This window comes from Oryzias melastigma, linkage group LG14 (genome assembly GCF_002922805.2).
Source record: "Oryzias melastigma strain HK-1 linkage group LG14, ASM292280v2, whole genome shotgun sequence".
Taxonomy (NCBI): Eukaryota; Metazoa; Chordata; class Actinopteri; order Beloniformes; family Adrianichthyidae; genus Oryzias; species Oryzias melastigma.
In genome coordinates, this window is record NC_050525.1 from 26,522,747 (window position 1) to 26,541,562 (window position 18,816).

At 38.2% G+C, this 18,816-nt stretch overlaps 1 protein-coding gene across 6 annotated transcripts in view; it reads right to left on the bottom strand.

The window, feature by feature from the left end:
- Positions 1–15,219, bottom strand: part of gria4b (glutamate receptor, ionotropic, AMPA 4b) — a 166,448-nt gene extending 151,229 nt beyond the window's left edge. For 2 of the 6 annotated variants that reach the window (XR_002918621.2, XM_024266177.2), the window contains exons 1-2: positions 14,498–15,219; positions 4,072–4,230 (exon numbers count right to left, since the gene is read on the bottom strand). Coding sequence is in view for 3 of the 6 variants with exons in the window: in XM_024266177.2 (XP_024121945.1) it covers positions 4,072–4,230; positions 14,498–14,588 (250 nt within the window). In the remaining 3 variants the exon portion in view is untranslated. The remainder of the gene's footprint in view (positions 1–4,071; positions 4,231–14,497) is intronic. The other 4 variants (XR_004949060.1, XR_002918622.2, XM_024266175.2 and 1 more) reach the window with 4 other exon arrangements.
- Between the last annotated feature and the right edge of the window lie 3,597 nt (positions 15,220–18,816).

Sequence of the window (18,816 nt, forward strand, 5' to 3'; positions counted from 1 at the left end):
TGGTACGGTTCACTACAGTGTGAAGATAAATTGACTATCCAGTGAATCAAGGAGTCAGAGACAAAGACTGTACATGTCAGGCACAAAAATATTATATTTTAGGATAAAGAAGAAGCACAAATAACCGAAGGCCGATTACGAATTCATTCCCTACCCCTAAATGTAGCCCTCCAACCAAAGAGATATCCACAAATAGTGTCTACAAATCTGGATGTTACTACCACTCAATGACGTCATCTATGGTGTCAGCGCTAAGAAAATACATTTTAATATATAAAGTCAGCTGAAATTTTAGCTAAACTCCAAAATAGCTAAAAAACTGAAAAACCCCTAAAGTAGCCAAAATAGCTAGCATGTAGCTGTCATTTTAGCTAAACTCCAAAATAGCTTTGAAAAGAAATGTAAAATTCTTAAATTAGCCAAAATAGCAAACATGTAGCTGAAATACTGTATTAGTTAAACTCCAAAATATAAAAAAAACTGAAAAATGTCTAAATTAGCCATAATAGCTAGCATGTAGATGAAACGGTAGATAAACTCCAAATTAGCCAAAAAAAAAGAAAAAAAAAACTGAAAAACCCTAAATTAGCCAAAATGCTAGCAGAATACCATTATAACTTTCAACTTTTCTACACTCTGACTCAAAATAATATAAAGTAAACTAAAAGACTATTCAATTAATCGTCGACTATTTTAATAGTTGATTAGCTATTTATTAGTCGACTGATCTTGGCAGCCCTAGTGTGAAATAGCAAAGCTGGAGAACAGGTGTTCACCTTTCGGCACATCCCTTCAGGGGTCGCCACGGCAAACCAGCTCTCACAGACCCACGCATTTGGTTTGGCAGAGATTTATAGACCCTTCCTGACACAACACTGTAGTTTATCTGGGCTGGGGACCAGCACAGGTAGACCTAAACTCGCCCCCCCATGAGGTAAACCCTGGTTTATCATGCGCCAGTCCTGCATGCAGCCAACTGAGCCATCCGAATAATAAATAAAAGTAGAAAAAAAAAAAAAAAAAGAAAAGAAAGACTATTAAATTGATGTAGATGGTAAAGTAACTCTAATGGTTGGGTTTATTATATTATACGCATCTAAAATTCTGAAATGACCATTTACAACAAGAACATCTGGAACAAAGATAAAGGTTCCCACAGCTTTATTCCAAACAGTAAAAGTCATCATGTCATCCGCGTGGTTATAAATATCCAGCGTGTCCGGGTCTACAGAAAGATTATCAATGACAAAGAACATCTAACAACATTTTGTCCTTGTCCTCCCACCAATTATCCTCATCAGCCCCTCTGACAGCCGCCTCTGAACGGCCTCATCTCCCCTCACAAATTAGCCCTCCCCCTCCACTTCCTCCCAAAAGAAGATTTTGCCCTTAAATGTCACATTGCAGCATTTCCTATTCACAACCGCGATACCAAGGACTGCGATAACGCAGAGAAAGAGCGACCGACACGAGGAACAAAGACGGGAAAAAATATAAAATGTTGGAGGAGAACAAGCGGTGTGGTTCGATTTCAGATTCCCTGCTGGCCCTGAACTATCACAGACATTGATTGGCTCATGTAATTCTGCTCTGATTTGGCTTGGCCAGTCAATGAGTTGTAGACCAACTTCCTGTCAAAGTGCAACCATTAAAGTTGAAGTAAAATATCCAAAGTTTCTTATTCTCATGAAATATAAATGATATGAAGATTTGCTGTTGGTTTATATCGTTTTATAATTTTTATTTTTAATGTTTTGAAAGAACCTTGAAACTCAATGTTTGAATGTATGGTTTAAAATAGCTGAATAAAGAATAGTACAAACCAAACAGAAAATGTAGTATTAAGGATCAAATATAACCTCCTCAAAACATATATGAATAAATATGGATGTTCTGACAATCTGAGCAAAAAAATGCATTAAGAATAAAATGTAATTATTATTTTGAACGTTTTCCAGACTTTAAGGCACACTTAAAATTCTTGTATTTGGTCAAGATAAATGGTAAATGGTGTATACTTGTACAGCGCTTTCTACCCTCCTTCGAGGGCCCAAAGCTCTTCACAGTCACAGACCTATTCACGCACACATTCACACACTGGTGGTGGCTCCACTGCCGAACACGGGCACCAACCTCCCACCAGAGGCAATTCGGGGTTCAGTGTCTTGCCCAAGGGCACTTCCACACATGGGCAGGCAAGGCGGGAGTTGAACCCGCTCGCTTCCGATCAGGAGTCGACCGCCCTACCACTGCACCACAGCCGCCCCATAAAATAAGAAAATAGAGCTGAAAATTGATAGCTAAAAGCGATGAAGCTGATAGCTGAAATCACTGAAGCTGATAGTCAGCTAAAATATTAGCCTAATGCCAAATTAGCCAAAAAAAAAGAAAGAAAAACTTAGATTAGCCAAAACAGCTAGCCTTTAAATATTAGCCTAACTCCAAAATGGCCTAAAAAAAAGCCTAAATTAGCCAAAACAGTTAGCATGTAGCTGATATGTTAAACTACAAAACAGCCTAAAAACTACAAAAAAAGGCTAAAGTAGACAAAACAGCTAGCATGTAAATATTAGCCTAACTTCAAAACGGCCTAAAGACCTTTTAAAAACAGCTGAAATTAGCCACTACAAGTTTTTTTCATATTCTCACATTCCTGACAGAAAATCTGTAATGAAGTAGAATCCACTGAACCGATCTTTGGGAATCAAACGTCTAATACTCTTTTAAAAACGTATATTTTATTCTGCTATAACTTCATGGATCTTTTAAACTTTTTCTTTATCTGATATTTTTTATTCTGGTTCTGAACAGCACAGTGAGGAGCCATGGATTCAGGGTGCAGAGGAAACAGTTTAGGGGACCCTATTTTACTCTGTAATAAATCAATATTTGAGATATCAGCAGGAAGAAGGAAGATAAAATGTCTTCATCAATACTCTGCTCTTTTTGTGCACAGTGGCCTGAAAAAGTGACAGATGATTGAACATTTATGCGCCAAACAAAAAGACTTTCTTCCTCTCATGACGTCTCAGCATCCCAAACTCCTCCAAAAATCCCCAAAACGTACATCTCATATCCGTCCTCCAGTCCAAATCTAATGGGAGAACAGAATGTTTTAGGAATCAAAAGCCACAAAAAGTCTCACGCCGACAGACCCAAACGCTACACGCCCTCAATTACCAAACATAAAACCGCTTCATTCTCCGCTTAATTTAGTCATTGATTTTTTTAAACACCCGGTTGCATCATGGGAAGGCGAAAGCCATCAAGCTGAAGTGTTTTATGGAACAACCCCTCCCCTGCAGAAGCACTCTCCATGCGAGTGAGAAGGAGGACGCTGAAAACCAAAGCCGGCTGCTGTTAGGAGACGAGAGTGCGTGGGACCGCCGTCGTGTGTTCGCCGCGTCTGTCCCCGCCGGCTTGTGCCGCTTTGCTCGCATCAGATGTGAACAAGCAGACAGTCAGACACATCTGTGTCGCCACATCATCACTGCTGGGGTGCACGAACCCAAATCTGTCTCTTCTGGATGGGATTTTTCAGATTGTGCCTCATTCACACCATCACCGCTGACGCCTCGGGCACCAGCTGGGATTATTTTATCTCTGTGAACTCCAACGTCTCTACAAGAAAACAATACAGCCTGTAGGATTTGAGACGTAGACGTGTTTGTATCATCTTTTCTGTCATTGAATAAATCTATTTTTAAAAGGTAGCAAACTGTTAAACTAAAACTACTCCTTTATACTTTCCTGATTTTTGCAAAACCTTATTTTCATATCAAACAAAAGCAACAAAATACTCTGATTACTGCAAGACAATAATGTTCCAATATCACTGCTCAACCAGCGTAAGAATTCATCATCCTGAAATAGTTCTGGGACTAATATTTCCTGAGGAACACAGCATCAACTTCACAGGACGATCAAACTCTGGACTTTTGGGTTAAATTAGTGGATGTGACAAAACTTTTGACTGTTTTTCTGCTGAAAGAGCTTCAATCCACACATATCGAGCATCTCTCTCAATCCCAAGCAAACACCATGACTCCTGGACAGCTGGAGGGGACTCACAGGCGTTGGTGACGGCGAAGCTGTTGGCTGTCTCGATGTTGTCCACGTGAGGCACCAGGTTGAACGGGGCTTCCGAAGCGTTGGGGCTGGTGTTGTGCAGGAAGATGGCCAGCCGAAAGGCCGTGTACTCCTGATCCGTGTTTCTGATGAACAGACCGCCTAGAGAAAAGAAACACAGGAGCTCATCATCACTAGAGACTTCCCAACATAAGTCATAGTGTCAATGTTTAGTAAGCATTCACACCATATTGTGAATGATGTTTCTGTATGGTTTTTGGCACATAAAAACAAGCACACTTTCAGCGATTTCATCAATCTTGGTATCAAAACGTTCAACTTGATCAGGACATTACTGCTTGTATTTTTGGTATTTATAAACTTTATAGTTTTTGAAATACTGAGCAAGTTTCCCCAAAGGAAATGAATGAGAAAGTCTTCAAATTTCAGAATTTTAAGGTTAGCAACAAACCTTTAAATATATTCATGGGTTTTCATCTTTTATTATAATTTTCAAAAGAAATTGAAGTTTACTTAATGTTTTAGCAACATTCTAACGTTTTTGGCTAATTTGTTATCTACTGGGGTTTTTAGCCTAATTTAGAGTTTAGCTTCTATTTTAGCAACATGCTAATGTTTTTGACCAATTTAGTTTACTGAAGAATTTTAGGCTACTTTGGAGTTTACCTAGTATTTAAGCCACAAGCTAGATTTTTGAGCTAATTTGGAGTATATCTCATATTTAAGCAACACACTAAATAGTTTTGGGGGGAAATTGGAATGTATTAGGGATTCTCAAATAGTTTTATAACAATGTTTTCAAAATTTAGGTCAACTTCAGCGCTCTTTCATAGTTCTTTAATGAACTTCCAATCATTTAGCAAATTCAACATTTTGCAAATAGTTTTTACATTTTCAGCAAATCCCGTCAGCAATTAAAGTAAATTGCGTCACCATTTTCAGCAAAAAACTTCAGCATCTTCAGCGACTACTTTCAGCAAGAAGCATTCACACTAGCATTATCACAGGGAATGCAACTTTTCTAGTTATTTATTTTTCTTACGTACGCTTTTTGGCACATAAAAACTCAATCACACTTTCAGCTATTGCAGTTCATTAACGACATTATCGCTTGTATTTTTGTTATTTGTAAACGGCATGTTTTAGTTTTTTTTTTTCAATTTTACGCAATTTATATGATTTTCAGTCCAATTGAAACAAATTGGAATTTTTAATTTACATACATTTTGAAATTTTACAAAAAAATGTAGGATTTACAAAATTTTTGCGATTTTTTTTTTCTTCGTACAGTTTTTCGAATTTGTTTGCGCACTTTGAAACTTATGCAACAGCATGTTAAGGACATCAATGCTACAGAGGTTTTTAAGGCTAATTATGAGTTTAGCTAACATCTTAGCAACATGCTAACATTTTAGCAACATGCTAACATCTTTGGATAATTTAGCATCTAATGAGGCTTGTGTGGGCTATACTTGAGATCAGCTAATATTTTAGCACAATGCTAACAGTTTTGGCTGATTTGGCATCTCATGAGGTATTTGGACTAATTCTGAGTTAAGCTAGTACTTTAGCAATGTTCCAGCTTTTTTGACTAATTTGGCATCTACTGCGTATTTTTAAGCTAATATTTTAGCAACATTAAACTTTTTTCATGGAATTCTTCAAATTCTTTGTACACTTTCTCCAAATTATGCAAGTTTACTATAAAAATGCTCAGCACGTTCATGACATTCAAGAATAAATAACTTCAGCAAACAGCTTCACCATCTTTGGCGACTACATTTATAAAAACGCCTTCAAACTAGCATTATTGCAGGTAATGCAACTTTTCTAGTTTGTTTTCATTTTAACTTCACAACTGGTTTATTTCCCTAAATAATAATTTATTCTGATAAGCCTACATGACTCTGTCATCCTGTCGAGCATCTGAACTTCCATTACACTAATCAGTTGTTTCTCTGTCATTTTACATCTATAAATTCAATCCCACAGAAATACCGGCTCATAAAGAAACTTGACTGTAAAAACGTTCAGGTTTATGTTCTTTCATAAAGATGCAATTAGCTTCATTTTTCAAGAACATCCAAACTTTTGTAAACAAAATTAGACAGAAAAGATCTAGAAGCTGTTATAGCGACACATACGATCATAAATACAGACAGAATTCTCATTACGCAGAACCCTGGTTACATGCAGAGTGAGCAGAATCAGAAGATTTTCATACATTTTAGAATCAAAGTCACATAAGATTGTACTGAATCGTCTTTGCACAACTATACTAAGGACATTATGCAAGTCATTTAGCACCATTTGGGTTTTTAAGTTACAGTTTCTCTTTTCAGTTTTCTAATTTTATTCAGCAAATGTTGACAGATTTATCAAAGAAAAACAACAAAAAAAAAGAAAAAGTGGAAAAACAGTTTCTTAATGAGTCTTAAAAATAACAATCATCAAACAAAAAAGTGTAAACCTAGCTTGACACTCGATCAGGAGTATTTTAAAAACAGGCAGAATTTGACCTTGATTTCTAAGAATTTCCTACATTTGACCAAAATTCTGTTTTAATTTACATGAAAACATCTTATAATTAACTTTTTAATTTTTAATCTGAGTATTTCCTGGATGAGACAATCCAGCAAAGAAAGCTGCAGATACCTATAGATACAAATCCTGTTTTTTAGTGTTTATACATGTTCTTGTAGCATTTTTCTCACAATGGAGGACAAGTGTAAAATATTTTAAGATTAAAACTGAGTGTCTGAGTATTTTGTTATTGGATAAGGAGCAGCTAAAGTTCAGGTTTGTGGCGCAGCAACTGCCATGGACAGAACAAAGTCTTCCTGTTCCACGACAATTCTGATGTATCCACTTTAGGGCTGCCACGATTAGTCGACTAATTGATTTGAACTATTTTAGAGTCGACGACTAATTTGATAGTCGATTAGTCGTTACTATATATTATATGGAGTCGGAATGTAGTAAAGTTGAAAGTTATAATAGTATTATACTAGCTTTTTGGACTATTTTGGCATTTATTAAGGTTTTTCGGGCTATTTTGGAGTTTAACTAATATTTCAGCTACATGCTAGCTGTTTTGGCTAATTTAGGCTTTTTTTCAGTTTGTTAAGCTAATTTCGCATTAAACTAATTTTTGCTGGCTATTAACGTTAGTGTGTTCAGCTATCAATTTCAGCATCTTCAGCTGTTATCACTAGAATCTTCAGCAGTCAAATTCAGCTTGCAGCATTCACACTAGGATTATCATAGGTAATGCTATATTTCTAATTTTCAGTTAGTTTAAAGCTAATGATGCTTAATATGTGTGTTTTACATCTAGTTTGCGCACGACTCAATAAGTCGACTAATCGGATAAAATAATTGTTGATTAGTCGACTATTAAAATAATCGCTTGTGTCAGCACTAACCCACTTACAGGCAAATAGATCCGTTTACGTCTTAGTTTTCTTCGTCCAAGCTGAAATCGCTCGTCAATATTTGCTTCACTAAGGTTAATTAGAGCATGTGAAGTGCTATGAGCTAGCGGGACAGAGTGTAAACAAAGAGCGTCAAAAGTCCTGCCAACATCCCAAAGGTGAATTTCTAATGAGCTCCTGTTACTCTGAAGAAAATCTCTAAAAAAAACAACATCGTTTTTTGTTTATTTGGGCTAAAAACTGCATAATCGTGACTGAAAGGCCTCTGGCATCAATTTAACAATTAAAAAAAAGCGCATTTGGAGTGGGATTTTAAGTCACAAATGAAGAAGAAAATGCTGAAATTTCTGCCAGAGTTTTGGTTATAAGGGTTGAATCTCATTTTTGTTGCACAAGTTTCTACAACACTGCAAAATATTTGATCCCTGCAAAGATTTAAAATTGTGTTTTTAGACATTATTAGATATTTTAGCAGTCTTTAAGTAGTTATAACTTCTCTTTTCTCTACACTTTTCAAAGCTTCTCTCAAATTTATCACAGTTGAAAATCATTCTGTTTTATTAAGAGCTAGGATCTAGAAATAAGAGAATTATTATTAAAGTCAAAATCGTTTTCGTAGAAAAAAAATTATTTTGAACCGGAATTGCACATGTACAATAAAAAATCTGAATGCATCTGATTAAACAGAATTACTTCAGAACACAGAGAAGCCGCATGAAATCTCTGTTTTTAACATACAACACAGTTGTATTGAAGGTAAGAAGTTTATTAAATGTAAGATCACCTTTAAGGCTTCAAACCTCCAACAAAGAAATTTCTTTAAAAAAAAAAAAAAGTTTTTCTTTGGGTCGCTTATGTAAAACTGAAAACAGAAAGAGGTTTTCCTCCATGTGTATCATTTATGTGATTGATATAGAAGTCAAAACGAATCTTTTCTTTGAGCAGAGTCGGTGTGAAGCGATTTTTTTTATCATCTGACTCTCAAAGTGAGGAAGAGTCAGACTCCCACCAGACAGATTTTGGTCCAAACTTTAACAGGATTCTGTCTGACACTCAGTGAATCACTAAAAATGCCAGTAAAAGTGCCACCAATAAATAAATAAACAAAAAAAAACGATTTATTAGGTAATTATCACTGAGATTTACGACAGAAACTGAAAACATTACACAAAAACGCTTCTATTCCATTAAAGAATGTCTTTGTTTAATGTTAAAAAAAGAGCTGAATCTTTTTAAAGTTTGTCTTGTTGAAATAAAAATATCCCAACCGAAGCATTTGAGGTTTTCCAAATGTCAGGGGTGTTAGGAGCAGTTTGTGTCACATTTCTAAATCTGACTTAAGGCCACATTTCTCTGCATAAAACAGTGTAAATGTCACTTAAAGCAAAATGCCAGTGTGTTCTTTTCACGGTTGACCTCTTCAAAAGGTAAACTCAGAATTATTTAGTCTTTTGTGAGGTAAAGTCATGTAAATCCGTTTGGTTTTGGTGATGACCAGCTCGGTTTTTACACTAATCTTTCTGCTGCTTCTTTTGAAGGTTCAGTTAATATCTGTTTTAGTTGTGACCTTTGCTTCAAATGTTTTAATGAAAAACTTAATGAATCCAGACTTTGAAGCTCATCAAACTGTTTATAGAAATCTATTAAAGGAAAGTGTCTGTAAATCTTAAATGTTTAAAATGTCCTCCCGGTGAATGTTATGCTCTCAGACATGATTAAGATCCTAAAGTAAATAAAAGTTTTCATTAACTTGTTTTATTGGTAACTGTTCCTCAAACTCAGCAGAAATTTGATGGCGTTGGAGCAAAAACTTTGGTCATGAATGTATTTTGTGGCAGAAGTTCAGATTAAAACGCTTGTTTGTTGTTGTTCTTGATAAAACAAGTTTTTATCACAAACTTTAGTCATTCACATCTGTAGTTGTTCGCAAAAAAAGTGCTATCAGAAAAAAATTAAATAAAAACATGAATAAATATAAATTTGAGTTGATAAAACGTTACAAAGGCAACAGTTTTGGCGTCAAAATTAAACCGTTCATATGTGTGGTGACAGGATGTTCTCTGTTAGATCTGCTATCAGATGATAAAAAATGAGAAAAAAACAACATAACTTTAAATTATGACAGATAAAAACACGTGAAAGCGTGAAAGGATGAGCTACAGCAGCAGCCGACCTTCACAGCTGGAGTCAGGTAAAGCTCACCTGGAGCTCTGCAGATCGAGAGTGAAATGCAGCCTGATGGGAGGAGCTTAAAAAACTGCTGCAACACTCAGATTGTAAGGTCACATTGTGAGGAAGATTTCATAGAAATCTGCAGCTTTTTATCATAAAGAAACATCAATTCAGCTTCCTTAAATTCTCTTTTGTTCCTTACACTTGAATTAGATTTTAGTGTTTCATCTGTTCCAAATCTAAACACCTTAAAGTCTCTGATGAAAATCAAGTTTTTTGAGTTTTTAACATGTTTTTGTGGCATTTTTCTTATGAAAGAGAACGAATGTAATAAGAAATCATTTTGTTTTTGCATTTCCGAGTGTTTCTCCTTTTAAATCGCTGTCAATCAAACAGTGTTTTTGTTAACATTTTTGATTTAGACAAAAAGAAAAACTAACAAAACCCAGCCTGTTCACGTTTTTGTGTAGATACAAACACAAATATTAATATAATTTAGGTATTTTTCTCTAATTTTTTACATTCGTTTTACATTTTCTATCATCCTATGAGCAAAAATTAGTTTAAAAAAAAGCTCTGGTTTGAAACACAAAAATATTTTGCTGCTCTAGTTTTCATGTTTTTGCTGTGATATGAATAAATAAAACTGTGCAGAGCATAATGAAGATTTCCTTCCAGCATCTGGATTCAGGTGCAGTTCCTCTAAGGACCAATAGGGGCTGATTGCTTGAGAAAGTGATTTACAGAATCAAAGAAAGCCAAGTGTTTAGTGGAGTTTATCAGGCCAGTTTTGCATTCATGCCAAGCATGAATGCCAAAAAAATAAATAAATCAATCAATGTTTAGCCTTTTTAGGCTAGTTTTGATCAATAAAAAGCCAGGTTTGACCATTTTCTAATATTTATTCTGTAACACACATTTGGAAAAAGTTTTTTGGGGTTACTCTAAGAAAATATCCTTTGTTTTTCCCAACATGCCATCTTCATACATGAACTTAGTTTGAACTGAAGCCTTTTTCAACCAGACAATCAGATCTCCTGGGGGAAAACCCTTCACTAATGCTCCCTAAAGGATGCAAAGAAAGCTCATAAATTTGCCTCCATGTGTATGTCCAGCGCAGAAAACATGACTCTGGTGGCCGTCCATGGGTGGAGATGCTAATGACATCAAGTGTTGGGTCTACCAACATTTAACCAGAAAGGAAACGTCACACACAACACGAGGAAAGGAAATAAAGTCAGAATGAATGTTTTATTTTCTGTGTAGTTTGGGTGTCTCCCCATAGATGGCCAATAACAAATACATTTATCTTTGTTCAGACAGTTATTCTGCATTCATGTAGGGTTTGAAGATTTGTTGTTTTTATGTTATTAATGTGTAATTTCCACGTTCGATGGTCATTTATCTGATTTTTCCAATACCACATGAACGCAGCATTTCCCTGAGTTTTTTCCTTAGAGACATTAATCCAACAAAGAAATTGCTAAAATATGACCAAAAAAACACAGTTTTGAAATGAAAACTTCAAAAATGTTGTGTTTTAAATCAAGATTACAGCATGTTTTTGTCCAGATCTTGTAGTATTTCTTTTACGAGGTGAATTACCAAAACACGAATCAAATCTGCTCCTGGTCTGGAACTTCTGTCAAATTTTAGAACCTTTTAACATAATTATGAAACTAGATATATAGCATTACCTGTGATAATGCTAGTGTGAATGATGTAAGCTGAATTAGGCTGCTGAAGATGCTGAAATTGATAGCTAAAAGCGCTGAAGCTGATGGCTGAAATTGCTGAAGTCGATAGGTGAAAATGCTCAAGCTGATAGCTGAAAACACTGAAATTGATAGCTGAAAACACTGAAGCTGATAGCTTAAAATGCTGAAGCTGAAATCACTGAAGCTGATAGCCAGCAAAAATATTAGCTAAATGCCAAATTAGCCAAAAAAAACAGTAAAAAACTTTGGTTAGCCAAAAAAGCTAGCATGTTGCTGACACAATATCTAAACTTGAAAAATAGCCTAAAAAAAACTGAAAAAGCCTAAATTAGCCAAAACAGCTAGAATGTAGCTGAAATATTTGCTAATCTCCAAAATAGCCTAAAAGTCTTAGTAAATGCCAAAATAGGCCAAAAAGCTACCAGAATGCAATTTTTTTAAAACTTTAAAATCGTAACTTTTTATCTTAATTATGATTAATAAAAGGCAGGAATATTATTCCAGAATAAATCACCTTAAAGAAATTTCAATTCTCCGTATAAAAGTATTTTGTCAAAATTATAAAAGTTAGAAATAAAACCAAGATAACACCGGACCATCAATAACAATAAAATAAAATGATTTGGAGAGCTGGATAGAATTATCCAGAGGCCTCGACTTTGACACATGTGATCTAGAGGTTACTTGGTGTACTGACCCATTTCTACTTACTTTTTTAATCAGCTTCAAACAGTAGGTCAAAGTATCCAACTCATTCCAAAAGCTGGGTTTTCTAAAGCACAAAAACTGAAACACAGAAACCCTTAAAAAGGCAGAAAGCTTCCAATCGAGGAGGTCGAAGGCTTAGATGGAACAGTTTGATCCTAAAAGTGCCCCTTCGTAGGGAGTTTCCATCCGCCCACCCCCACCGGCTCAAGGGATTCACACAGATTTCTACGATGACTGAAACAGCCTCTGCTCGTTATCACAAAAGCTCCAAAAAGATCCTCTGATCTTCCTGGGAGGAAGAATCTGTTAGAGAAGCATTTACAGGTTCAAACGTCACACATCTGTGCAAAACATTCATCTTCCCCTTCCAGAGGGAGGGGGAAGTGTCAGCTATGACCCAGCCCCTCATGCTGAGTGTCAAATATGTGTTTTCAAAAACACGCGAGTCATTTTGAAGTTTCAGCTCAGACGGATGGGCAAAAAAATGGATGCTGGAACGAGTTTTAGCCTCCAAACTGAGGAGATGAAGCAAATGAAAAACGGAAGCAGGTTTAGTGTGCAGAAACGTGTTTCCTGCAGAGCTGCATGCATTTGTGCAAAGTAGTCCTGCTACAAACAACAATTTTAATAGTCGACTAATCACATATTATTCTTTCCGATTAGTCGACTGAGTGTATGTAAAGCACAGATCTTAACCATCATTAGCTTTAAACTAACTAAAAATTAAGTATACTATTACCTGTAATAATGCTAGTGCGAATGCTGTAAGCTGAATTTGGTCGCTGAAGATGGTAGTGACGATAACTGAAGATGCTGAAATTAATTGCTAAGATCACTGAAGCTAATAGCTAAAAAAAAAGCTAAAGCTGATAGCCAGCTAAGATATTCATTAAATGCGAAATTATCCTAAAAAATGCCTAAGATAGCCAAAACAACTAGCATGCTACTGAAATCTTAGCTAAACACCAAAATAGCCTATAAAACTGAAAGATTCCTAAATAAACCAAAATTACTAGTATGTAGCTGAAATATTAGCTAAACTCCAAATTAGCCTAAAAAAATAAAAAATGCTAAATTAGCCAAAATAGCTAGCATGCAGCTAAAAATCTTATCTAAACTCAAAAATAGCCCAATAAGCCTAAAATTGGCCAAAATAGCTAAAGTGCAGCTGAAACATTAGCTAACCTCCAAATTAGCCTAAAACCCTTAATAAATGCCAAAATAGTCCAAAAAGCTGCAGAATGCTATTATAGCTACTAACTTTACAACACCCTGACTCCATATAATATAAAGTAACGACTAATCTACTATTAAATTATTCGTCGACTTTTTAATAGTCGATTAGTCGACTAATCATGGTAGCCCTAGCGCACAGCATTTCCCGCTCTGCTAATAAGAATTAACTCATCGGTGACAAATGTCTGAAAGTGACATGTGTTGATTGGGGAGATGTTTGGCGTCCCTGGGGCTCGCAGAGCTCCGTGGTGGCTGCTCGAAACAATTAAATAAAGGAAACACTGACATGTATGTTTACACCGCCAGAGGTCATGATGACACGGGCTGCACAGGAATGACATCCGCTCATTAAAACTATTTTTAGGTAAAGATTCTAAGCAATCTGCAGATCAGTGGAGCGACGCTAAACCCAAGAAAAAGCTGTTTTTGGAGGTTTGAAGCCCCACCCAGCCCAAACGCCCTCGGTTTTAGGGGTGATTTTTGGTAACAGACCCTGACCTCTGACCCCACCGTGAAGGCCTGGGGATTTGAGTATCACACTGATGTAAAAGGACAAGGAGAATCATTTGAACAGCTTGTCATTTTCCATCAGCCTCAGCCGCTCTGATGCGCCTGGACTCTGCTGGCAGCGGGGGTTCAGTGGAGGGTAAACCTGCAGAAAGTGACAGCGGGAAAATGCTGCTTCTCTGGACGGATTTTACCGGAATGACCCCCTCCATGACAGAAGTGTGGATGATGATGGAGGAGGAGGAGGTGATGGGTGGTGGGGGGTAGTACCAGGGGTTCACTTTTAAATCATCCAAATGAAAATGATGATTTCCCTTCATGCAGAAGAGAAGAAGTTGGTGGATGAGGAAGGGGGGGCAGCCCGAGGCTCCGGGAGCCGCGCGGGTCTGCCACGGCGTTCACGCACACACTTTGCTGCTCTGATATGCTGCAGTGGCGGGGCGCGCGGGGATGCACATGCAGCCCCGCTTGCAGACACAAAGCGCATACGGCGCGCGCGCGCGTTCGGCATGGCTCAGCTCCTCCGAGGAGCGCGCGAGGACGGATAAATAAAAAGTAGGGAAATCCGGCACTTTGCAGAGTGTTACATGTTACAGGACGTCCACAGGTCCGTCTATCCGCAGCCTCACTCACCGATCTGCACGCTGCTCGGGAAAGCTCCCATCGTCAGCCCCCCAAAGCCCGAGAACATCAACAGGATCCAAAGGCGGGAAGAAATCCTCATTTTGTTTCGGTTATAAACTGATGAGAGGCATCGAGCAGCTTTAATTAACACCCCGGGGGCAAGAGCAGCATCACACAAAAATACTAAAGAAAGAGATGTGAAAGGAGAATAAGATCCAGAGGCGGTTAAACATCCATGTCTGCTGGTTCTCTCCCCGCAGTGCCGCTCAAACTGCGTCCGTCCGTCCGGCGGTGGAGATTTTGCGCACAACACCACCGAGAAGAGGAGGGAGGGGAGGCACAAGAGGAGGAGGAGGAGCAGGGGGGCATCAGTCAGCGGCGGCCAGTGCGTCTGGATGCGGCTCAACTCGCATTACGGCAGAGAAACAGCGCACACATGCGCCTTCCGGCCGGAAGAGCGCAGCGCTGCCGCCGAGCAGACCCGGAAAGTCCCGCAGCTCCTCCAGAACCCAAACTTCAGCACCGCCGGAACCTCTGACTTCTGTCTCCCGTCGGGTCCGCGCGTGCCGAAAATGCCCAAATCCCCCTTATTTGGAAGAATATTTACGCGCAAAAGCGCGCAGAATGGTCGCTATCCTTTCCCCAACGAAGACTAAAAGTTCAAATGGAATTGTTCCAGATTTCTGTCGACACACATGAAAGTGTCAGACATGTTCAGCAGCGAAAAAGCTCCGCTCAGGTTCTGCTGATCTTACGGTTCTGCTCTCAGGTGTGGAGTCGCTGGAGTTGAAGGCGAGCAGAGATGACCCGCTAAGCTTCAGAAATATTTTTTCAAAATCAAAAAGAAGTGCATCCTTAGACCTGCTGAAGTTCTGGGCCAATCAGCTCATTGATTGATTTGGCATTTTCTGGTTGTTTCAATGACGTTTGATCATTTCACTGATAAATCCATCAACATGTTTGGTTCTGATTCACAAAGTTTAGGTTCAATTCAGGTTATTTCAAAAAGACAAAACAAATGATGATCATCATCTTTCGCACACGTGGTTTGATAAGAGTTTCACGCCGGATGCCATTCCTGACACAGCCCAGGCTGGGGACAGGCACAGGGAGACTTGGACTAACCCAGGACTCACACTGCATCCGGTCCGGTCCGGTCCGGTCCGGTCTCTGCGGCGTTCCATATCTGTTTCGTTGGCTTCAAATTTTTGCCAAATAAAAAAAAGGAAAAAAATCTTTAACATACTGTAACTTTTCAACTGTTACCACGATCAGAGTCATTCCAGCAAATTCTGAAGGAGAAAAGCGGCGCGAGTTTCTCACTCTGAAACCCGTCACACACTGAAGTTTGGTTGGGGACCCCTCCGTGTCATGTTTTGGCGTTTTGGGTGTCCCCAACATGTCGTTTTTGATATATCACGCCACAGACGCTAATCCAGGATTCTCAATCCTCTTTGGGTGGACCGGACACAGAGTGCACCGGTACCCTAACTCGGTACTGGTTCGTGTCTGGTACCGTCTCCTAGCCCGATTTTGTGTCTGGTTCCGCTCCAGTACCCCATCTGTTAATGCATCCGGTACCGGTACTGGAAGCATCTCGAAGATAAGTCCACGTCCAATACCGCAACCAGTACCACGTCTCGAGTGTTGCAGAACCTTGATTTTTCACGAACAGCTAGCACATCAGGGGACGGTGAGTTGGGGACACCCAGGACGTCAAGGGGTGACGTGGAAGGGTCATTAACCCTTTAACACCTGTGGCGTCGCCGGTGAGGAAAAGCAAAAAAAAAAAAAAGGAAATGGATTTTTTTTTTTTTTTTTTGGATGCCGTAGCCAATCTGGAGCACTTTTTTGTGAAGTTTGGCTATTTAAAAGGTGAACAAACAGGGAAGTTGGACGCTGACTCCACCCACATATGTAAAAATCCAGTCAGAGGGGTGAGGCTTGGGTGCAGGACTGTTATTACTAGAGCTGCAGATTATGATGTCAGACTTGTGAAACTTACACAGTTTGACCAATCACAAAATTCAACTGTAATACCTCAATTCAACCTGTAGGGGGCAGCACACCAGTGTTTTTTGACTATATTTTCAAAAATTGAACAATTTTGTATCAATTTATCAAAAATCTGGTAATGACCAACAGACAGCCATCAAGTGGTCACCACAGTGCTAGAGTTCTGGTCTGAAGCAGAAAGTCAGCTGTTCTGATGCTTCAGATCAAACCGTTCCAAAAGTTCTCCCAGTTTCTGCTCTGCATAAAGACAGAGGAGCCGTTATGCTTCAGACGTGACGCTAAAACGTGTGCATGCACTCCTCACATCTCCACTTTATGGGGCAGACATTTTGTTTGGATATAATTAGCATAGAAATCAATAGAAAAGCAAATGACTGCATTAATTTACACTAGAAAATGAAATAATGACAAAAAATAAACCACTTTGCCTTTTGATTTCAGCATCTAAAGTTCAATTTAAAGGTAATTTTTCAGCTTCAGGGTAACCGGTGAGCTATTTCAGGAGCCGGAGCCTGAAGCAGAAACTGCTCGGTGGCTTTATGGAAGAGGAGCTGTCTGTGGTGCTGAATGCTTCGTCTGAGTTACTGTGAATGGTAGAAAAGACAGAAATGTATTGTAGGATTTCTGGCATCCATTCAGATGCAAAAATGTCCAAGTGAGTCACTCAGCATTTATAAAAGAAGGGAATATTAACCATTTTCCAGCTGGATAAGAAGATCTGTGTCAGCTTCTTATCTGTTAAGGTCAAAATTTAGACAGAAAGTTTAAAAAAACAAAACACAGTTTTGTCCAAAACACCAAGAAATATAGCATCTAAATGATCAGATGAAGTTTAAATCAAAACCAAATGTGTTTATAGTTGTTCGGATTCAAAGATAATCAACTAAAATACAGCTGCCCCGAGATTCATAAACAATGTGATTTTACTACAGTGATGTGCAGCCAGGGGAGGCAGGTGAAGCTGTGCCTCACCTGCATAATACTGATTAAAAATACATGAATTAAATAAACATACTTTTTAAATTAAAATAAAAAAATCACACTTTAATTTTTAGGCATGTCTAATCTGTGATTACCTTTTTCTGGATGGGTTTTCAACATTTCTTCAAAGTAGCAAATATACAAATTTGATCAAATACATGAGAAAGTGTTTGGTGAGGCACCGGCAGTCCAAGCCTCTCCTGCACCAACAACACTGACTGGAGCTGCAGCTGACGTATGTACCTGTACTGTTTTGGTCTTTCCATCATCATAAAAGACGATTTATTTTTATTGTCCTTATTTGCCTATTTTTCAACATCTCTCTGATTACAGCTGTGCTAGTTTGTGACTCATTTAGTCTTTTTATCCTGTAAAAATACACATTAGAAATACTCTAGGTGAGGCCCGCAGTACGCATGTCTCAAGGCAGAGGGCGCTGATGAGCACAGAGAATGTGACACTGCAGCTAAAGAATAATAGAATTAGTGCTAGCAAGTCTAGTGCAGCCGTGTAGTTATTCTATAATACTGTTTGGCATCCTTTTCTGAATGGAGGATTAACTTTCTGAACTGAGGAATTTTTCCAAATTGAGATTTGATTCTAATCTAGGATATAATTGTTGAAGGAAGACTAACACTGGAGCGAAACTTCAGAGCTTGTCAAAATATCCCAAATTCTTTGACAGTGTGAAACTAAAGGCGGATCACGTTGGACTGTAGAGCTCACAAACAGTGAGGGATGAATGTAAATCTCCTGGACAATTCCTCAGCTTTTTGGCCCAGAGGGATCTTATCCCAACTGTTCCTGAGGTGGAGAAGCTCGTGCTGACTGTTCCAGCTGCTACTGCGTTAGGTGGAGTGGTCATTCTCGGTGCTAAAAGACTGAAAACATAGTCAGAACAAGCAAGACTTTCTTCACTGGCAGTGATCTCAATTCAATAACAATTTTGGTGATTTTTTTTTCTATGCTAGAGTTTTTATCCAAAAGAAAAATCTTGAAACAAAATTTTAAACGACACTTTAACTGTTGCCAATCAAATGGTGAATAGCTACTCTGTAGGGTTCATATGTTTGTAAATCTGAATCAGCAGCTGTGAACCTCACGACACATCATTGTTTTATAATTAAAAAAGAGAACAAAACAAAGCAGGTCAAAGCCCAGAGGCAAAAATGTGTGGTTTAGGAGAATTCCCATGATCCTTTTCAACTCCATCAAGCTACAAATTAACAGTCCGAACAGCACTAAAAAGAAACATTTCGAAACGTATTTTAACAGAATGACAAGAAGTATTTTGATTATTTTGTAGAAGAGCAAATAAAGAACTGAAATCT